Raw genomic sequence first — 23,741 nt, forward strand, 5'->3', positions numbered from 1 at the left:
CTAATGTACATTACTACTAAAGATCGATTTTTTTCAAGGAACTTAAAAAGTATTTTACCTTCACACGAGCACTTATTAAAAATATGTCGTTTATTTTAATATATAGTACAACATATTCAAATCTTGTTAAAATTGGATAAGAGAAATTTTCAAACAAATATAAAACAAAATTTCTAAGGAAAATTTTTGAAGTTTCTATGTATTCTATATGTATAAGAAAAAAATGTTTAATGAAAATTTTATCTAATATTCAGTATTAAATATCATTTATTTTTTAATTTAAAAAATATATAAGTCTAACGGAGTCAAGGAATTTGCTATATAAGTAAAAATTCAAAGCTTCCCGTGTATTTCTTTAATATTTTTAACTTTTTCCATTATCGTGCTGCGCGTAAATTTCAGAAAATGTTCGCGTTATTATGGGCACGAAAGACTTTTATAGGTCCAGCATACACATAGAAGAAAGTAAAGTAATCTATTAAGTAAGAAGAAAATAATTTATTTGTCGTTTTTCTTGCTCGATATTGAGTATAAGAGGAACGTTTTACTACCAAAAATGCCTATTCCAGATGCATATGTAAACTAGGCACTTGGCGACGTGCAGGACGTTAATTGGAAGCGCGGCGGGAAAAAAACGATCGTACGAGTGCTCGCGCGACAAGCAAAATGAGAGAAGTCGAGTGCTCTTACAACGCGTCCCGCAAGGAAATTCGATTAAAATGATGATTTGTTAATCGAGTCCCAGTTTTAGATAAACCGGTAACTCTCCTCAAGGAAAACAGAGAGAAAACGACAGAGATTGAATAGAAAGTATATTCCACGTTCGGCGATAAATTTAAAAACTCATGAAAATATGAAAAAAATCGCATTTAGCTTTAGCAAATAATTATATCTAAAAGTAAAATGAATATAGAAACAAAAGTAAAATGGAACATCCCGTTTTCGTAGCTTAATTTGGCGCAGTTGCGACAGATTGTACACGAATCAGAAAAAAGAGGAGAAATAGAGATGAAGCAGAAAGAATGAGCCACGGTAGTTGATTGAACCATCATTATTCCATGGTACAATTAGCTGCTGCAAATACAAACAATATTTGTTACATAATACTGCGTTAAATTAAAATCATTATTTTTTCAGTTGAGCGTACGAAACGAATCGATAGCGAACGGAATTTATTGTTACAACGCATCTGGTTCAGTAATAATAATAATATAATAATAATAATAATAATAAATCAATTAATAACAAATCGCAGTATATAGTAACAAATCGATTAATGATATCAGTAATCTGCGAAATCAACGGGGAATTCAGTAATTCCGATTTTCGACGCTCAGAAACACCAAGAAATATAAGATTAATCGCGATAATTGGACGGCGTTATGCAATTGAATGAGTTAACTCCTCAAGTAGTGATTTTAATTAAATTAGTGTTTTGCGTAGCCGATTCACTTACGTATCTGATTTCTGAAGGCTTTCTGGGTTAACTCCAGTGTTTGCATAACAACGACCAATGCGCCACCGAAATACTACCCTCTCAATGACAAATCTAATATTTTAGCCAGTGGGCCTGTTTATAGTGACAATGACTTATTTGTTGGGCGATAACATTTGCTGAATATACTGAACCATTAGAAAGTGTAATAAATTTTATGAAAATATATGTATATTGCAATATCGCATTTATCACAATTATCCTATCGGTTACACTAATTGCATTTTAATTGTCGTAACTTGTCTTAAAATTAGTGCGTTTACAATCTCAAGATTTCGATTCATCAAGATCGTATCAGTATCAGTATCCGCTAGTAATTTTCGTTATTAATGTTAATAATAAAGCAAAAGTATCGTTAATAATGAAGTAGAGTTTGATGCGAGTAAAATGCGATTTATCGAGATTATCTCCCGCAGGCGGGATTCTCGGCGTCGTTCCATCGACGTCTCTGCAGAACGCATGTTTACCACCCCCGCCCGGGAAAAAAAAAGAGCAAGATGGTAGAGGAATAAAGAGAGAAAGAGAGACGGGGTTGAAAGCGAGGACAAGACCGAGAGGAAGAGAGAGAGAAAGAGAGAGAGAGAGAAGGGGAGTCGACATAAACACGAGGGGTTGCGAAAAGTGCCAACTAGGTTACCCGTAACAACCCTCGGTAGGACACGAATCGACATTGTACAAGTTCAGTCGTCAAACCTTACTCCGAGACGCGCGCACTTTTCCCCGTGTCGTCTCTCTCACCCTTGTCGCCCTCGCGTCATCGCACGAGGAACGGAGATGACGACGGGAGCGCGATAAAAGGGTTAAGTCTGATGTACTCACCCTTGGTGCGAGATGCGCCGGACAATAACAACGACGACTGGACAACGGCGGACGAGAGAAAGCAGACGATCACCAGTACCGGCACTTATTAGCACCACCACCAGCACCATCCACGCCGACGGGCGCCGACGGTGACGGTGCGGGTAACAACGGGGCGGGATTATAACCTTGCCGCGGTCCGCCGTGCGAGCGAGACCGGAGTTAACGTTTTCCGGTTGAGAGGAAGGCAGCCACGACGACGACGACGATGACGACGAGTACGTACGAGGCGTGAAAAGCGGGCGCGACGTGCAGTTCCTCTCTCTTTCTCTGTAACTCTCTTTTTCCCGGTCGGTCCCGACGACGATTTGAGATTCCGTAGGAAACGCACCGCGCAGGAGGAGCGCGTGCCGGAAGCCGAGGCGCCGAGGAGTCCACCGCGCGAGCGGCTCGCGGTTCCGCGGTTCGGTGTCCTCCGTGAGGGAGAGAGAAACGCTCTCGAGCGCCGCGACGCGCTCGTCGACGGCGACGACGGCGACGGCGACGACGACGGCGAGGAGCGCACGGCGAGTAGACGAGAACAGCCCTCTCTCGTTGCTACCACCACCGACACCGCCCTCGCGTCTCCACCGCCGCGGCATCGGGCGCGGCGGAAACGCGCCGTCGCGACGCCGCCTCGCGAGTACGCACGCGCCACGACGCCGGAGGTGGCCTCCTGGTCGCCGCATGTGTACACATACGTTTTCCTGCGCGCGGGTTAGGTCCACTTCGTACTGCGATAACAGCCGACAGGGTGCGACGGTTTACTCTTATACGCCTCAGATAAGGGATAGCCTACCCTATTTCGGGGGTAGGCCGCTGGGCACCGGGTATCTCTCGAAACTCGGAATTTCGAACCATCGCGACGTTGTATTTTTGCGTTCTTTGTAACCGCTACTGCCTGCGACAAATTTTGAAATCATTGGGAGATTTATTGTGGGCCTTTCACACCCTGTCTTTTCCAACCGACCTCCCTTAGAAATATGACCTGATATTAGTATAAATTGTTCCCATAGGAAACAGGCGGATTAGGAGAACGGAAATTTATTTTGCCGAATTTAATGAAAATGTATATGATTTAAATTAGAGATTAATTTAAAAGTTTCTCTTCTTTAGTTAATAATATATGTTGTACCCTTTTTACGTGACAATTAAAAAAAATTCTTCTATAAGACAAAATATTAAAAAATAAAATGAAATTTCTTATATACATGTCTTAAAGAACTCAATTATTTGAAACTAAACTATCAGAATAAACTAAACAATTAAAATAAAAAAGAACAAAAAGAAGTAAAAATTGTTAAACCAAATTCTCTCTCATTCTCTTTCTTCGTCAATGATTAGAAATTCATAACTTCATAATGTCTGATCTCTCAGTTTGTATATTTTAATGTCCAAATTAATATGTAAACTTGAAATTATTTTTTGGGAATCTGCTTATCGTGAAAATCAAATCTTCATTTAACTATAACTTTTATTAGTATTTCTGCAAATAATTGAAGAGAAAATTAAAGAGAAAAATTGAAAGAACAAAGAAAGTTCATATTTGTTTTATTCTTTCATATTAGCGGTCTTTCATAAAATTCTGTCTTTAGATAAGACAGAGTACCTCTCAAGATATGTCGTAAATTGTGAATTATCGTTGTACTATGAAAAATTGGTAATAAAGACATTCGCTATTTTAAAGAAACAGAAAATATTACATTAATTATATTACTAGAACGTTGACACGTTCGATTCTTACAACTCCTTTATAGTCATTGATGAAAGTATTATATATAAAAAATACAGTTGATACAAAATAAAAAACTGCATTTTACACATATCTAATGGTAGGCACCATTAGATTCACGAACTTTGTGAAACTTAATCTATCCGAAACAATTACTTGACGGATTAATCCGCGTCCGCATAAGTTCATAGATAATATTTCATACGCTTGACAATCTTAATATTCTTCATCTAATTTTTGCATCTCGAAGTTCGTTCTTACCCCAAGTTAAACCGAGAGGTGACTTGCCACCTGTCAAATCGTGCGATTAATCGAGCAAGTCTCGAAAAGCAGCGCACAATGAGACACTCACACGTACATATGTACGCAGACGCGGAATTTGCCGGATTTCTTTGTAACAGATGACATCGTTACCTTGTTTTCACGAATTCACGGTCCAATATTCTTCTCGTTAAATGAGGGCATGAGCGCTCGAGGGGTCGCGCGAAGAACCCTCCTCTCTCTCTTGCCAGACAATGCAGATTCAATTAAAAGTCCCCTCTCGATGTAAAAACTTTTCCAATCAAACTGATACGTGCTGGCGCGCCCTTTTTCGCCCGCAGGATTTTTTTCCCCGGGGCCAGGACCCTAACGCGATCGGATAGTAATTATGTCGGTATCAATTTAACAGTTTTCGACTTTCGTTCGCTTCGCTTCGCGGAATAATTGATGAAGAACCAACAGCACGAGATCTCCTTCGCCCAAAGCAGATCAGATGGAACGATGTTTATCGAACTTCCGCAGTTTCCTTTTCTCAATGTGAATTTTGTCGCAAAAGTAAGTAAGTTCTAGTTTAAGCGCGCTGAATTTGATGTAGCACTCGTCTATTAAATTTCTCTTTGAAAAGAATATTACGATGTATTCGACAATTATTATAAAACTTTTCCCGTTTTACATATTTTGCAACGTGTGCATTTATATATGTATTCGTTTGTTATATATTATTTCTGAATTATACAGTGTTATTGGAAATACGGAGCTATATCAGCTCGGGAGAACAATGTGAAGAGTCTTCCCCGCTGCGCGCTGACTGAGAGATAAAAAGGGAGTGGGAGATTTCACGATACCTAAAATCGATAATTCCGGACGGGCATTCTATGGGGCGTTGCGGCAAAACTACACGATGCATTTCCTCGGCCTCGTGTAAGCCAAGATGTACTTGGCTTCGTTCGCGCGTCCACGCTAAATGTGTGTCCACGCCTTTTAAAGACTGCAACTTTTCCCGCAAAAAGTTTCTTTCTTCCCCGAGCGAGGAACTTTTTCCGGAAATGTGCGGGAAGAAGCAGAATCGCGTTTCGGAGAGTATATCTCGCAGAGCGACGCGACGCAACGCCTTAGATCGCAACTCTCAAATTTTTCGCGATTGCCGGAAACGTTAACGAGATCGCGCCGCGACTTCACTTCACAGCGATTCGATGAATTTAATTTCAAAAATGTCAGAGAGCGCGCGACTTGAGTCGCGAGACCTCCGTACTTTTGCGCTTTTGACATTATGAGAGAGAGAAAGAGAGAGAGAGAAAGAAAAATTTCGCCTTGGCAAAATGCTTCCTTTTCATTTGTGATAGCGCCATTTTTTGCGCGAGGTCTTGCTCTTTCTCTTTTCCTCACGCCTACTGCCGCTTTAATGTCCATGGTCCCTGGGTTCGTTTCCACGGCAGCCCGCGGCGATGGATCAAACTGTTTAACTCGCTCGAAAGGTTTGCGGAGCTACAGAGTTCGGACGGTTTTCTTCTTTTTCTTTCTTCGCGGAGTACAGTGTGTCGGGATCGATGTGATGCCTGCGCGTCCGACGATGTGCTAATTAGCTCGCGAAAAAAATGTCTGCTTATTTGTGTGAAAGTCTGTCTTTATACAATAACGTATGTGAATAGTATACTTTTAATGTTCATGATTGAATGGTGTTCTTCTTATTGTCATATATACATATATGCAAGAAGCAGTATAATTATATTGTTTTAAAATACTAAGGACATAATACTGCCAGTTTTCAATTCAATGCAATTCATTTTTTATCGAATTAAAAAATATAGGAATATTATTAATAAATCGTAAACTATACAGAATGAATCACGTTACAAGTTAATATTTTAGGAATTATTCTAAAAAATTTTAACAGTGATACATTAATTTATGTAAATTGCTCGGATTTTTAAAATTAAGGATATTTTTATATTTTATTTGAGAAGTGTAGTATGTTTAATCACATCTGTTATACAATTATATAAAATAACATGTACTAAAAAAAATTTTCAAGATAATCTTAAAATGTGAAAAAATTTTAACACCATTTTCAAAAATTACAGGTGCATTAAAAAAATTATGAACTCCTTCTTTCTCATCAAATCGACATCGATAATTTTTCCATTATCTTTGATTGAAAATATTAATAAAATACTAATCTATAACAAATTACGTAACTCACTTTGTCATATTGATAAAAAAAACGTTATATAAATTGCATTAAAATAGCTATTCATTGAAGTTAATGGTCATTTGCTAATTTATTTTATTTTCTTTTGCTCTTCCATTATTGATTTTCGATAATATATATTTCGCAAAAAGTCAATTTGGGAAATTAAATACATAAAACATAAATCGCCTCTTGTTAATCGATCGTTCCGAGCGCATCTATCCTGCACCTGTTTCCTCTGAAAAGATGGTTGGTATTCCGGCTGTGCCGGTTGATGTTGCTCGGAATTTAAGGAAGCAACGGGGAAACCATCTCGAAGTCGAGTTGAATCTACATAGGAACGCGTAATAAATTGGCTAATATCAGACAGACGTAGACGTAGACTGACACGGCGTATCTATCAAGCGAATACGTTTAACATTAAATTTGTCGACGTTGAACATAAAACGCATATATAAGTGTTTGCACAAAGGTGCATGCATCTTACTCCGTCATGTGAAATATTCTTTACAACGTGAGACATCGCATCCTTGCTTCAAAAGTTGCACAACTAAAAAAAAGTGATTTTCGAGTTATTACGATAAATGTTAGTATTTCATCCTCCTCAATCATCAAAAATTTAAAAGTTAATTTATTTGAATTGTATCACTTTTCTCAAGCCAGAATGCGATATGTGAATCTGTCATTCTTGCGCAGTTTTTGTCATCAATTTCGAAATTCTTTTGCACTTCAGTTCCACTTTTGAATTGTATATACAAATTTGCTAATAAAAACAGCTATGTTTGCGACGATCAACAGCGAACGAAAGACCGAAGTGATTCGTTATAGAACAAAAAAAAAAGATGGAAGCGTCGATTGAATCGAAAAGCCCCGCGGGATTTTCGCCGGCGATGCGTGGGGCTGTCCTGGAAATCCTGGAGGAATGCACGGACTCATTGGCCGTTTACCAGAACATCTTACGACAACAATCGACGACGAGGAACGACGCCACTAATATTTTCCCCAATGTTGAGTACGTCGTGCGGATATAGCGGTAATAAAACGCGACTACATTATGACGCGTCTCTTTGTACATTCATCCGCAGGATTTCGGAAACGTCTATTCTGCAAACGCTCATCGGAGGCGCCGCGGAGATGACGGATTCACGGAGGGAAGCTGCGCGTGAAAAGCTGCGTCGAGACAGGTTGGAATGTCCGTTTAGTCCGTCCGTAAGCCTGTCTGAAAGACCGACACATTTGTGGCAGTGGCGGCATCGGTCTATTATAGACTGCGATTACAATAGAGCCTTAAAACGAAATTAATTACATAATTAATAATAATAAATTAACGTCTGTTTTCTAAAGAAATAAAAATATAGGCGACGAGCAAATTCTTCTTTCACATTTGTATCACATCCTGTAGTATCGAATTTAAATCGTGTAAGCATTTAAAATATTACGGTAATAACGGTTACCATTTTTGATTATTCTTTATGTATCGCGTTTCAGATAATCATCGCGCTCTCGTGTAATTAAACGTAATTCTGCGCGTTTTCGTTATTTAAATATGGACCTATTTTTATATTTGGAACGTCCATTTGTTTTGATTAATAAAACATTTCAATGTGTTAGTGATTGTCTTAATTATCATGAAATACAAATGTAATAAAGTTTCTGTAATATTGTGAGAAAATTCTTGAAATATTTCGATCCGCTACCGTTAATCAGTACTGTTAATCGCTGATCTAATAAGTAAATTTGATTATAAATAATCACATTTTGATATTAATTCTTTTATATCTGATTTTTTTTAGAAAAAGAAGATATCAAATTTAATTATTTTTAAAGATAATTGAATGTAAAAATGGAATCTAAATATAATTAAAAAAAAAAAAATCTAACATCACGCATGCAAACAGTAAAATACTTGTATAGAATCTAATAGAAGTTTGTATCAAAACGTTTACAAGTTTAAATTAAATTTATAACATAAAATGTACATTAACAAAAACTACGTAGTAAGCTTAAAAGTTTTTGCATTTAATTTATGTATATCTATTGTTACACATCCACTATATTGATTAATAGCTGCATCGTCATGTTTCTTTATCATTAAAATGAAGACATACACACACTCGTGAATTTTATGCCTTATATAATATAAATAGTTAAAAATACACGTCACATTAGAAAGCTTCAGAAATTGTTACAACACAAAAGTGAACGAAAGTTGAATACTGCACACTATGTCAAATCTTTTATGGTAGTTTGATTAATTTCATATCATTTTGCTACGCAAATAATTTTTTATATTTTAATATAGTATTTATTAAAGAGCATTATGTTTGGTAGGTTTAAGCTTTTTTAAATTATCTATATTTGCTTTCATTATTATATTCAATAATTTTTAATGCTGTGATTTTTTAAATGCTAGAATCTATATATACAGGATATTTCTTAACAGTGATGAAACTCATTACTAATGAACAAGAGACGCAAAGATAATGATCAAAGTTTATATAAACATGTGCCCCATTTAACTTAGTTTCCGAGTTATAGTCATATTTGTATTCTAATAATATGGAACTGCTTGCCTTTATACGAAGTACTCAAAATAATTACCTTCGGCTTGAATGCAAGCATGCAGTCATCGGCGTGTAGATTGTCGCACATTAAAAAAAATATACCGTTTGTCGAATTTGTTGGCAGCCTTTTTGTATCTGTATGTTGACAAAGTATTTCAATATTGTCAATGAAACGGGAATAAACAATTGTTTTCAAGTGTCCCTACAAATAAAAATCTAATGGATTTAAGTCCGGGGAACGCCAGCCAATAGGTCCTGCACGACCTATCTATTTGTTAGGAAATCGTTTATTCAAGAAATTGCTGCCAACAAATCCGACGAACACCCGATATTTTTGAAAATGTGTGACAATCTACACGTCGACGACTGCATGCTTGCATTCAGACCGAAGGTCTGGTTATTTTGGAGCGCTTCTTGTAAAGATAAGCAGCTCCACATTACTGGATATACAAATATCACTGTAACTCGGAAACAAAGCCAAATAAGGCACATGTTTACATGAACTTTCATCATTGTCTTTTATCATTGTCTTCACCAGTGAATGGATTCCACATGTTAGGAAACACTCTGTATTTGCTACTGGATGTACAAGAATTAAGAGACATCGTTTACGTTGCAGTTTATACGTGAGCAATATAATACGAGACTTGAAGCGGGAAATTAGCGAACATGGAACAATCGACGTGTTAATTAAAGAAATCGAAAAGATTACGTCCCAGGAAGGACAGGAGCATCATTTAATAGAAAAGAACGAGAGGATGCAGAGGATCGTGGCGGAGTTACGAAAATCAATTGCCGATAGAAAAACAGCGAATGAGAAGGAGAAGGAGCGTTTAACGAAGAAGCTCACTTTGACACGGGTAAGTGTTCCGCAAGCCGCGGATGGTTTACAAATATACGTAACGACGCAACGGCGATAAATCACACCAAATTTTACTGTTTAACCGTTTATTCGTTGTGTGCGTGAGTAGAACTAACGTTGAAACGAAATTTGTTGGCAAAATGTTTAGGACGAGAAGGAGAGGCTGAAACTAATTAAGGACGTGGAGATGAAATATGTCCGAGTGTGGGAAGCGGCACGTCGGGAGCAGTACGTACTGCGTTACGAGTCGGAGATGGACGAATTGAAAAAGACTTTGAACGATCATTGCGTGCGCGAGAGAAACGAAAGTCACGTGAATGATGTATTGACGCGTTATCTGACGCGGCGTATAGCGGTGAGCGCGCGGCGAACTCCTTTTCTCGACTTTTTTCCTCGCTTAAAACGAACAAAAATGTCTCATAGACTGCTCGTACTTAAACACTTAAGACTTAAAAGAGTCCGTCATTAAAATTAAGGCGGGACGCTTAAGCGATCCCGTAAGTCCTTCAGCGAAAAAGCTTAAAAGGCTGCTGAAAAATGTACTTTGAGATCGGAGCTTTTTATGACCTTTCCCCTCTCCCCCTCTCCAGCGGATATGTTAAACACGAATTTGACGTTTCCCGCTAAATGTCGAGTCACGGGCACTTGGAAGGATAACAAAAATATTTACTTTGAATTTACAGCTCGTCGAGAATCGGATCGAGCAATGGCGGCAGAGGTACGATCGGGAGAAGGAAATGTATGAGAAGGAGATCCGCAAAGTACGCGATGAGATCGAAGACGCTCGGAAATACTTGGAGGAGCTTACAACGGAGGTAATGATTCGAAAACTGTGCGACAGTGCGAGAAATATTTTCATTTCATTCCCGCGGCAGGGACGCGGCGTAGCGCAATAACTCGATTTGCATTTCCCGCGCCGCGCATTACTCTGACCGCCGCTACTGTGAATCTTAATTGTCGGATAAGGAGAGAGAGCTCCCATGGAGCCGGCGCAACAAGCACAATCATCTCTATCTTATTTCGCATTCTCTGTGCGACGTCTGATTTATACTACGTCACGTTTCGTCTATTGGCAATCAAGCTCGGATAAGCCCTGCTTGGCCCGGGTTATAAGTTTAAAGGGCGCGCCGGGAAGTTTTGCCGGGTAATCGATAATTCGCGTCAAGAACGTGTCCGCCGAGACTCAGAAATGTCTCGCGATGATCATTATTAATAGCCAAAATCTCCTCGAATTCTAGGCTCCCTAGGAAGCCTTTCACGTGTTTCGGACCGGTTTACATTTAAGCGAGAACTAAATCATTGACCCGAAATTTGCAGATTAATTTCCCTCAGTTTAGGTATATTTATTAGGATATGTGGTGAAATTCATAATGCGAACAAAGGCTCAGACATGCAGAAGTTATTTTCCATATCTTCGAATTGTCTTTAAACGAGGATTCACGTTTTTTTTTAGTTTTATATCACGAATTATAATTGTTGCATATCAACTTCTGTTAACAGAGTATATTAATAGAGATTAACATTGTTACTAAATTAATATAAAATAACTCTCATGATAATTTTGCAGAGCTTTTCTCTTTAAATTACGAATTTCTCCACAAATCTCGGGAATTTTAATCACTGACAAAAAAATCAGATTATTTAAATGATATTAAGTGCTTAAACACTCTGCAATAAAATTTGTTCCGAATATAAGATACTCGATTTTCTGAACAGCAGAATTGTTCAGTTTAATCCCTTGCCTTTCAATCAAACGTCCATATATAATAACGAATGAAATTGAACCTTTCCTTACTGCTTACGAAGATACACGATCGCATAAAGCCCCCGTGGATCTCGTATAAGGCACACACTTATTTCCGAGAAAGACAACCCGAGGTTATCCGGGATAAAATATATCGATAAAATCGCGTTGAAACTGGATAGGGGTGGTGTTTGTTGCAGTATCGCGATAACCAGGAATTCATCGACACGTACCTCGCGGAGCAGGAGGCGCTCCGACGACAAAAGGAGCACGAGGATCATGTGCAGCGCAGCGCAATCAAGATGCAAGCCTGGTGGCGGGGCGTCATGGTGCGCCGGAAGCTGGGGCCGTATCGACCTGAGGAAAAAAAGAAAAAGAGGCCTGTTAAAACAAAGAAATAAAACTCCCTCTTCCCTTACTCGATCGCGTTACTCTTAAAACATTATATACTGCGTCGACTTTGAATTCCTTCGAATTTGACCCGGCGAACGACTATTAATCTATCAGCGATCTAACTGAGAGACCACAGCTGCTTAATTGATTTATTACCGTGCCCCAGTAATTTTCATCTCGAAACGCGCGCGGCCACGGGCGAACGTCGAGAGAATTACGCGTTGAAATTTTATTTTTACTCGCGTTCGCCCAATTCATCAGATTTGAGAGGAATCAGAGGGGGTGTGCAGAGGCGATTTCGTTTGCAAGTTATTTACCTTCCCTCGTAGAGAAAATATTGATTCTACTTATCGGAACTAGATTAGCAAGCAACGGAAGGGGCAATATATTTTTATCTTATTTTCCTTCCGTTCACTTTGGTATAATTCTCGACGAGGAACGACAAACGAACGCTGCAAGGCCAATTCGAGAAGGTACGAAAATCGCGAGAATCGTGGCGAAGCGTCGTGGAATCAGCGCGGCGCGTTACGAGAGTGAAGCGCAGATTCCACGAATCACCGAATGCCAATTCGTGCCCCCTTCGTGCGATGTAAAATATATACATGCCCACCCGTATACGTACTATACCTACACCGAGCGCGGCACTCGGGTCGAGTATTGTTCACGCAAGAATCTCATTTCCCGTGCAGTACTTCCTGGATCCTGCGGCTAGTTTCTGAAACACCACATGAAACGCGCGGGGCGTAATAATCGACGCGGCTGCCTATAACGCGGGCACGAACGCGAACGCGCGCCACGCACGTGTCTACGCGTAAAGCGTGGTTTGCACGTCGCATTGGTTTTTTATTTTTTATTTTTTTTTTACTCGTTGTTTGTAGAGGCGCGTGAAAAAAAGTAGCCACAGAAAAAACTATTTTGTACGCAAAGTGTCCTATATATAGTCTGACGCATTGTTTCTTAATGACGTTTGATCAGTTTGGAACCGATCTCGTTTCAGCGAAAATATCGAAAGAGACCCTTGCTTGCAGCAACTTTTCAATCTTTAGGTAATGTCCTACATTTTCTTCGATTAAAACTTGAAATCAGAATTTTATTAAGATAAATTTTACTTGTAAAGTTTAACCGACGAGTTATTTTGCAATCCATTTGACTTCCTGAAGTTTAGTATGCAAAAGAAATCTCTTTTTCGCTCATTTTCAGTGCTTCGACATTTTCGCAAAGCAAAATCGTCTCCAAAGAATCTGTCGTTAAAAGAATAACGTGCGAGAAGTGGGACACTCTATATACACTGCTAATATAAAAATATTTTAGAACGGGACACGTATTACTAGCGCCAACATATCACACATACGTACGTGTCGATCATAAAGTGTTCGTATTTTTGTTTCATTACGACGCGGCTAGTCGGGAAAATTTGTCACAACTATATTATACAGCGAGTATTAAACAATTTTTAAAAAATAATTTTTATGCTCAATAATCTGTAACGTCTAATATAGCTCATGTATTCTTCGGAGAAATGTATCCTCGTAAATATCTTTTCACGAATTCATAAAATTCGGTATGAATTTTGAAATTTATCCTGTCTGCTTACTGATTACTGAAAATGGTCTGACCGCATCACTTGTACATCACTTTTTGCGAGAGGATTTTAGCAGACACACGGTGCAGTAGGTACTAGCAGCTAATAAACTTTGAATATTTTAACTCGATTAGCGTGCTTAGCTCGCGATGAGAAAGGCAAACTAGTTTAGCAACGTTCTAAAGTACACCATGCATTTTTACTTTACTATAGTAACACCGTGCTAGTATATCAGTCGTCAAAAAAGCATCGTGTAAACTGCACTTGAGAAACACGCCGTTGCATCGCGACTCGTATATAAATGTAGGATGAACGTAGTACGTGTAATGGCACGTATATAAGTATAGCACTTAATTCCGACATAAAAATCATAATTTTGGTTATTTTCTCTTTTTATACGCTTTTATAATGCGGACGGTCCTTCGCGGTGCAGAGGCAGATAAATCTATCGATCCCAACTCGCGATCCCGAACGTAAAATAGAAATACATGTAACTGTAGGTAGTTAAAACCGATGTGACCAGACATTCACGGGAGAATCCGACGATATTAAAACGTAAACGTCAGATATCATATGTATATACATGTGTATGTATGCATCTATGTATACATATCTCGTAGATTGAAAAACTCTTCCTCGCTAAGAAATTAATGAAAAACGTGTCGATTGAAGAGCATTTTCATGAATATAAGAAAGCAAGAGTTATATCATTCTACACATCGGATGAATCGCGCGTTACGTTCCCTTTTCATAAGGCAATCTTTTAGCGAGAATGAAAAACCGTTGATCCGTATTCGAGCGATTTTTCGGTACGTTCGCGTCTTAAATAAAACATATAACGCAGAAATCGATCGATCGTCGCCCTCTGCCACACTTCGCGCCATACGCGCGCCTCTGGGCAGTTTTATTTTTATGGGACAGTTTACCGGGAAGGCTCCCGCGGAGAGAAGAAGAGGGCGAGGGGGAAGGAGGATGCGGGGCAGAGAAAGGGAAGTTCGAAAATTTAAGGCGACAGGGACGTATGAAGTGAAAGTGGTCCCTATGCGACCGTTGTTACCCCGTCGTCGCGGGGAAAAGCTCGGAACCGCCGTATATGCCGTTGTGCATTTTCCCTCGTGAGAAATTCACGAGGCTGCCCACCAACCGTATACACCACGCGTCCCCAACCCGCCGACTCCGGCAAAACGAAAGCATGCAAGCTTACGCCCGGCGTGATCGTGCGGCCAGCCACCTCCTTAGATTACGATATAAGGAATGGGTAACGCGATGTGGCGGTGCACGCACGTGATAGCGCGCCCCGCTGTATATGCAATTGCCTCGCTGACCCAGCTTTCGCGTACATCGATAAGATGCGCTTAAAATGAGGCTGCCCGAGAAACATATTGCCCGCGGAGACCCACGGGCAAAATTCTATGATATACAACGCTGCGTATTTCCAACATTTCGGTAAGTATTGTACCACGTGTTGTATATGAAAAACAAGGAATGGCTGATAAAAGAGTCAATGCACGCTTGATAGAACGCAAACAAATTTATCCAATTGTGAATTAATCGATGTGAATTAATAGAGTTATCCAATTACCGGATAACTCTATTAATATTAAATCCCACATCTCCAAAATTGGAATCATTCTCAGCAAATAAAGTAATAAAATCGATAAAAAAAGGTACACAAGTTAAATCAAATAAAAATTCTCTTTTTTACGTATAATGATGTGCTACGTAAAACAATTTCGAAACAAATGAGAGCAAATCATTTTTTAGCAAGTAATAATTCTTATTGTCCATTTTTTAATTTATTGATCGTACATCTTAGAGCTTTTACATTCTTAATTTTTTAGCAATAGCGTAAGTATATTATTTTAATAATAATTTTATAAAATTATTATTTTTTACTATATTTCTTTTAATTTTTATTATTTTTTAGTTAAAATAATAATTTGAATTTATTAATATTATAACAGTTTCAAACTAAAAGGAGGCATGAAACTTAAGGAATTTCATATTGCAAAAAGACGCATATAAAGTGCAGATATTATTTTTGAAATGATAAGAATACAAATATGACAAGTTTTTAATATTTCTTATATCCTTGTGTTTTAGCATGGCTCACTAGATTAGATACTGATCAGGCATTCAGACAATCCCCTCGAATCTGTGTGAGAGACTCCGTTTATCAGTGATTGGCAGAATGTGCAGAGTGAACCGCGCTTCGATAATCAGATGGAAATACCGAACTCTGGATGTATTCGCTTGATTAAAGCATATCGATGCGCTGCATCGAGTAAATAGACTGGACATTGCTGAGGTATTTGGTAAAACTTTGTTCATAAATCGGAAATTAGATCAATTTCTTGTCTTAACACAAACGCGATTTTAAGATTTCAATTATAAATCATTTTAAGATTTCAGAATAAATCAATTTTTATGTTGATCTTTTGATAAATATTAAAAATTCTTAAATATTATACATACTCATTGCATGGTAAAACAACTTAGAGTTTTTATTTATCAAAAGTTTGATTTTTCGCAAATAACCTAAATTAGTTTTATAAAGTTATATATCTTATATAAAATGTATAATTTTAATATCTCACGACTTACAATTAGTGAAAATCGATCAAAGCCTGTTGAATTCTAAAATCTGCGGATGTTTCTCCATGTAAAAATTTAAGAATAAGAATGCACGTACTGCAAAATAAAAACTGAAAAGCATACAGCCGTCAGCCACGAATATATCTATAGATGCCCATTGCCCACATACATAAACTCGGTCGACAAGAGAGACTACAGAGACCTCTCTCGGAATGGCCATAAATTATAGATTTTTTTCAATGTCTTTTACCACGCAATGTAAATAGTACACATTATACTGTATGACATTTATCAGCAGAATTATGTGCAATGCGCTGATTATAAGGAATAATTTGGAAAAAAGAATTAAAATAAAAAGTTAACTAATAAGCAATATATAAACTAGTTAAAAGTCGCAATAAATTTGGCAACAAGTCCATATCTCATTCTTTTTACATTTTAAAAGCCAGATTGTAAAATCTGACTTTGTAGCACGCATTCTAAAGTATATAAAATAGTCCTTACTGTATATAATTTTTTAAATTTATTTTAATTTATTAGTTAAAAAATTTAACTATAGGAAATATAATATTACTTTCCCATAATATTGGATTCAAAAAAATATCATTACTCTGCACTATTATACATTGCAACCAATGTGCTACATTACGTTATCTTTTTATTTTGATTAAAAAAATTAAATATTTTGTGAATCTGGAAACGTATATACATATATGTGTTATTCGACAAATTAATACATTAATTTTTTTTTCATTTGCTCCAGTCACCATTTCAGATTTTTTACATTTAGATATTATTTTTATATTTAATGAAAAGCGCGATGCAATAATGTCATTAGAATTTGAAAATATTTTTACTTTACAGTTTACATCGTATATTTCTTGGGACAAGCTATTCAAACGTATACCTATTCTCTGAATGACGTTCAATATCCAATAGGAGAATTGATTTTCTAGGGACTCCTAGCTACGTCTCTCGCTCCCTAGAAAATGGAATTATCCTATTGGATGCCGATGGTCGCGTGAAGTCGGACGACGGACGCATCTAAATTCCTCATGACATCCATGACTGGCCCGTAACGCGGGGCGAAGGGGGCACCACGCGTGCGGGGGCGATCTTCGTGGCATCGTCGCACACATGGAAAACGCTTTTACCACCTGAGCCGGACGGCGCTAGGAATGGCGCCAATGCGCCGCCATTTTCATGAAACTTTACCGTGACCGTAAATCGCGAAGACTGTGACGGGGAAGAATTCCAGGGAACGTCGCGCGCTCGGTGGACCCTCGGGAAAATCGCGAGAACGGCGAGAATAATGCGCTGGTCGTAAGTATGACATCCCGGCGTCCGATTCCGCGATCGGCTAGTTTTTTTACGGGCACGTAACACGGGGCCTATGGCATGGGACTTCCGTTCGATGAAACAGGAACAGGAAGTTCCTCGCGCGCGACCCCGAGACGGCGAAATAAAAACATCCTGTGGTGCGAAGATTCCGAGAGAAATAAACGCGTGACGCGCACGCGACACGCCGCGGGGACGCGAATCGAGCGTGTCAGGCCGCACGTGTGCCTCCTCCGTCGGCGAGCTCGTTACTTTTACGGCCCACTTTCGGATTCCGCTGACCCCAAGGTCGAACGGCAGTGATTAACGCACGAAAATTAGTCGCTCGCAGCTCGATCCCAATCGTACGGAAAAAAATCCACGGGTGATCGTCCGTCACAGTTATGGATAATATGATTTTAGAGCCTGCTTGCACGAAGGGGACTGAGCTGGATATTCAAGAATGCAATCTATGCAGGAAAGCATATGTGCCAACGATATCGAGGGTCTGGACGCGGATACTCTCATACCTGTAAGTATCTCTCTTGCGTCACAAAGGTGTACGTACGAAGAATGCGCTATCTAATCTCATATGAAGCTATCTAATGTAATAGTCTAATGGTCTAAGTTAATGTCTTGGGCTGCGTTTCACTTAACGCTAGCGACGCTCGCGAACATTATTTGTCCTTGTAACGTACAATAAATAACAAGGACAAAATAATTTCAAGAGCGTTGCGAGCTCTGAGGGGAATGCAGCCTTAATGGCCATACGCTGCTGTCACATTTCATTGTTGTCAGGTGGAACTTCTGGCTTGCGATGTCTCCTCTCACTCGAGACCGCAAGATGCTTCGACTATGGTGGAACTTGGAAAACAGCTCCTACATAGTGCAAAAAATGGTGACACTGAGGCTGTTCGTGAGCTCATGTGTAGGGGCGCACCATTTACTACAGATTGGGTATGTGTGTTTTAGCATTTACAAGGTATTTTTGCACTTTGATATATTCTATCTGAATGTACATTGCTGTAACGTGCGACGCTTGTCGTTTAGCTTGGTACAAGTGCGCTCCATCTCGCCGCACAGAACAATCACTTAGAGACTGCTGAGGTTTTGCTTAGAGCTGGCATATCAAGGGACGCTAGGACAAAAGTCGACAGAACTCCGTTACACATGGCAGCGTACGAAGGCCATCATCAGATGGTGCAGTTGCTGCTTAACTATGGAGCGGACGTCAACAGCAGAGACATGGTACAATATCAAAATATGGATTTATTGACTGAATTTTGTGCATGATTAACGTGAAAGGGACTAACATAAAGAATTATTTTAGCTAAAGATGACTCCGCTGCACTGGGCAGTGGAACGTGAGCAAGTGGATGTAATGCATATTTTACTGGATCATGGAGCTGATACGAATGCAATTAGTAAATTTGAGAAAACTCCATTCAGTCTTGCATTAGAGCATGATAGGTTAGAGCTTATCGATGTATTGAGGAAAGAAAGAGTGCTAATAGGTATTCAAGCTCATCAACAGAGTCAGGCTAATTCTGTAGAATTAGAAGTAGCCACGAATAATTTAGTACAATTAGAGGCGGAGAATAATAGCAAAAGTTCGATAATTCATGAAGAGGGACAAAAATTTGGAATACTACAGCAGCAGCAATCTCAACGAAAACGTAAAGTTTCGCAAGGTAAACGTCAACAATTTTTTCCATGCAAATGTTTTTTTATTTACTTTTAGACACCTTGAATTCTATTTTGAATATCTGTAATTTCTAGCTCAATTTGAGAAAAAACAGAAAATGATCTTTCAACAAATTTCTGTATCACCAAACAATACTGACGGCGAACAGGACAGAGAAATTGAAGATGTTGAGATGATTAATGTGAATAATATTATAAACAGTAAAAAACATAAAGACATTTTATCGATAGGCAAACAGTTTAGGTTATTAGAGGCACATGGAATCAGAATGATACCTGTGGATGAGGATTCGTCTATTGTAGAAAAGGCAATGGAAAGTGGGAGAACCGTAGTTTTAACAGGTCCGTTTTTGTTATACATTATACATTTGAAATTATTTAGAAGTTAATATCAGAATGTATTATTCTAAGATGATTTACAATGATTACAGAAGCTGGAAAAATTGCCTTAAATTTGACGAAAGGTTCGTCGATTAAACGCCTTCAAGTCGCTTCGCGGAAGGGATCATCGAGAAAAGTTATAGCAATTAGAGCAGACCAAATTCAATCAAAAATCTTAAATCCAAATTCTAACACGTCTACTACCACGTCGCGGAGTCCAAATATTTTGAAAAAGTCTCCTGATAACAAATCAACAAAGTTGTTGGTCACAACAGTTTCTAACACTCCAGCAACTACTGTCACCGAAATCAAGAATTCCATTTCGACAAAAGAAGTAAGATTACTTGCATATTTCATGTATGAAATTTGAACTAACAATAGATAGACAGGTACACAAGTACATTATTATATTTCAGAAAGTTGCGAGTTCTCCGATAAAGATTGCGGAATCAACAATTTTACAATTAGATGATGACATAGAAGAAATTACTGAAGAGGATAATCCAGAAAATAGCGAGCCAGTAACGGATATAGCGGTACTAAATAGACAATTAGCGGAAGCGCGGAGAGAAGCCGCCGAGTATCGTAAGCAATTGCAAGAAAAAGAGAAGGAAGCGGAAATATATAAACAACAACTCAAGAACATCACGGCGCAAATAGCATCTAAGTAATTTTGTACAGATATAGATTTCATATTCGGTTTCACAATTTGCAAATCGGATTTCTTCTTTTATATCAAAAAACTTTATAGCTTTGTTTTTTACATCGTATATATATATATATATTTTTACAATATACTATCGAGTAAGTAATCCAAAATCCTCTCAGTCCTCTTTTTTTTTTGTATCTGAATTTTGCTTCCACCGATATCCTAGATAACAATTATTAACACAATCATAAGTGTAAGAAACTGGAAGTTTCCCACTTACAAAATATTTGTTAATGATTACATAAATTTATTTCCTATTTTAATACTTGCGTGAGCTTGATTTCTTTTAGTATGTGCAAATATAAAAGAGAAATATATAAATTAAATATTTTAGTAAAATTGTGAACAAATTGCGGCCGGACACATGAATTTGAATGTGAATACATAAATCTTTTTGCTTTCCACATGATGTATCACAAATTTATCAAATTAATTTTATTCAATATTTTCCAGACAATTTGTATGATGAGACACTTTTGAACTTAAATTATCTTTATTATTTTAGAAAACATGTTTTAAATAAAATAGTTTTGTTTTGAGAGGGACATCTTGTAAATAGATAAAATCGTTTTTAAATTATAAGTATAAAAAATTGTAACGAATAACTTTGTTTATTTTTTCAAAAAATGTTTTTTTCTTTCTAACTATATAAATAGTTAACACGATAGATTTATTATAGAATTTAGGATATATATTTATTAAGATTTAAGATATATTAGATTAAAATTATTTCAATTATTCCGTAAAAGTTATAGCAATTATTCCAATTGCTATAACTTTTTTTCCTTTATTTTTTTCTATTTAAAATAAGAAAGATAATCTAAGTCGTAAAATTGTCTCACTATTGGATTTATGTATAAAACCAAAATTTTTCAAATAGATAAGTATTCTTTTTCTAAACTTTCACTTTGATTTAATAATCGCGTTTAGCAAAAGTCAGCGCTTAATAACCGCTTTATGCTGATTGAATTATACTTTTATATTTATAATGGAATAATCCTACAAAAAAAACTTCCAAGTTTTTGCAAAATAAATATTCTGTTGAATACTTCCAATCTCATTATTAATTATAAATAATTCTTTTTAAACGAACGTTATTAGAATGATTTATTTATTTAAGAAATGATAAAATCTTGATGTCTTGTTATCTTTATGTTGAAAGTCACATAATTCGTTTCAATACATATCTTAAATTCATCTGTAGATATTTATAAATGTTTGCGCAAGAATTTGTAAAGTATAGTAGTAATAAGTCTTGCTTCCTCTTTGTAACAAGTGTACATATAAATTAATTTTTTGCATAAAAGATAATTATAGGTGTAGCAATGATATAATTATAGGCAATTTTTCTTTGATTATCCATAATATTATTTAAATGGGAACGTTGATTGTCAAACGTTTAACATTTGACTTTCTTCATTCGACATGTTAGTCATTTCTTTCGTGCAGTATCAGTTATTAAATAGCGATAGAGAAGATGCGCCGAGCATAGCACAAAGATTATAGTGTCGTTGGAGTTTATATGTAAGCCATTTAGAATTTTATATACATATTGTACTTTCATATCTTTACCATAAATTATGTAGAAACATAATTTATGAGTTGTTACAGATTGTCAGACATCGAGATAAAAAATATAAAATGTCTTTGAAGTTGTTGAATCAAATACAAAGTCTATGTATAATGCATTTTCTAGAATCACTCTGAACATCGGGATAGTGTACCGATGGATACATGAATTCGCTTGCGCCTGTAAATATACGCATAATGTGGAAAGCAAATCAATTCGGCAAGAAGCCCCGTAATAGTGTGTAATTTTAAATGTGCTTAACATAATTTTGCATAGTTCACTCAACACTGACATCGCTTCACCTTAGCTTTATATGAAGCGTTTGCATTCCAAGTATTTCCTTAACATCTGCCTGGTAGCTACGATTTTTGACGATAAACCGATGAAGGTATGCGAATAAAAATTAAAATAGCATCTACCGTGTTTAGTCCGACACTAGAATATCTGACCAATTTAATCTAATCTAAAGATGTATCGAACGAGATGCGAAACAGGGGGGGGGGGGAGGGAGGGAAAGGATAAATGTACAACAAAAGGGTATGATACAGAAAGTGGTTGACCTCAGGTACAAAAAAAAATGCATTGTATAAAGCGCTAAAGTTGTGGAATGCAACGGTCTATACCTAGAATATAATTTTTGTAGAATAAGACTTTTCTAGCAATGTATATTGTAAATATAAAAATTTATACATAGTTAGAAAATATGGGTTCCTGAAACGAGTTATCTCATTCATCATAATTCCTTCAATCTTTTAATTCCAATTAATCCCGTGTAAGGCCGTGATCGAATCTGGGACCTGCTAACTATCGAGTTGAATTTACTCCTCGTGCACAGAGCCAAGCGTTCATTATAAATTTATATATAAAAGTCAATAAAAAATATTTACGAATTACGAGAGTTTCATTTCGGGGATAAAAGTTTTTCTGCGCAACAAAGATATAATGCCGTAATACGTTTGTTACAGAGTACATAATTGCAATGTGTAAATAGTGCGTTAAATAAGAAATAAAATGCACCTGAAAAATGTTTAAAATACATAAGCGGTTCAATTGAAAAGTATTGCAAGTGTCTAAAGAATGTATAATTGTGTCGCCTGGACACCTGCTGTAATAAAATTCGAGCTGAATGTTGCGGCAGATTGGCATCAACAACTACATCTGCACTATATATGTTAATGCTTTGTTAGTAAATTTTCAACAGAATCTCCTATCATTTCATAACTATTAAATGAGAAAATATATCATTTCAACAATCTACAAAACGACAAATTCAATTCAGTTTCCCTAGTCAATTTATGATATGGTATAGGTAACTGTTCCCATTAGTATGCTTTTATATTTAAATAAGTCATAAAAATAAACTGGTACAAATAAATAGACAGTGTTTTTTTTATTAAGTTAATACTTTAACTTAATAAAAAAAAATACTGTCTATTGTCAGTTTATTTTTATGAGTGTGCTTTTATTTTTAAATAAGTCACAAAAATAAACTGGTACAAATAGACAAAGTTTTTTTATTAAGTTAATACTTTAACTTAAAAAAAACACTATCTATTTATTACTTGTCAGTTTATTTTTATGATTTATTTAAATATAAAAGCACATTAATAGGGACAGTTACCCTATGGTATTCTATTTATATATATAGATTTTAAGAAATAAAAAAAATATATATTCTTCACAAAAATGAAAGAAAATACTTTGCAAAATCTTCTGTCTCCAATAGATTTGGCTAGATAGATTTCCTGGTTGCGCTTACAGGCCCATATATAAGATTTTTTTTCTACAAGAAATATCATCCATCATG

At 37.0% G+C, this 23,741-nt stretch overlaps 3 protein-coding genes across 3 annotated transcripts in view; 2 read left to right on the top strand and 1 right to left on the bottom strand.

Annotated features, from left to right (window-relative positions):
- The window catches only part of LOC105458920 (acetylcholine receptor subunit alpha-like), an 85,775-nt gene extending 73,778 nt beyond the window's left edge, over positions 1-11,997 (bottom strand). Inside the window, exon 1 of the mRNA XM_011704538.1 lies at positions 11,917-11,997. The gene's annotated coding sequence lies outside the window, so the exon portion shown is untranslated. The remainder of the gene's footprint in view (positions 1-11,916) is intronic.
- Positions 2,830-12,270, top strand: LOC105461250 (IQ domain-containing protein G; the record flags this gene model as incomplete). The annotated part of the gene is given in 8 exon segments (XM_011707751.1): positions 2,830-2,922; positions 2,924-3,023; positions 7,342-7,525; positions 7,599-7,697; positions 9,697-9,937; positions 10,088-10,294; positions 10,623-10,754; positions 11,884-12,270. Coding segments are annotated over 8 exon segments (1,257 nt in total), but the record flags the coding sequence as incomplete, so codon positions are not given.
- A 5,139-nt stretch (positions 12,271-17,409) lies between these two features.
- LOC105458929 (GA-binding protein subunit beta-2) lies at positions 17,410-20,474 on the top strand. Its single transcript, XM_011704550.1, has 8 exons — positions 17,410-17,576; positions 17,994-18,102; positions 18,369-18,527; positions 18,621-18,818; positions 18,901-19,261; positions 19,350-19,616; positions 19,706-19,989; positions 20,072-20,474. The coding sequence occupies exons 2-8, from the start codon at positions 18,034-18,036 to the stop codon at positions 20,324-20,326; spliced, it is 1,593 nt and encodes a 530-aa protein (XP_011702852.1). The 5' UTR covers positions 17,410-17,576; positions 17,994-18,033; the 3' UTR covers positions 20,327-20,474.
- Positions 20,475-23,741: the final 3,267 nt, after the last annotated feature.

Source organism: Wasmannia auropunctata, unplaced genomic scaffold (assembly GCF_000956235.1).
Source record: "Wasmannia auropunctata unplaced genomic scaffold, wasmannia.A_1.0 LD336101.1, whole genome shotgun sequence".
NCBI classification, from domain to species: Eukaryota; Metazoa; Arthropoda; class Insecta; order Hymenoptera; family Formicidae; genus Wasmannia; species Wasmannia auropunctata.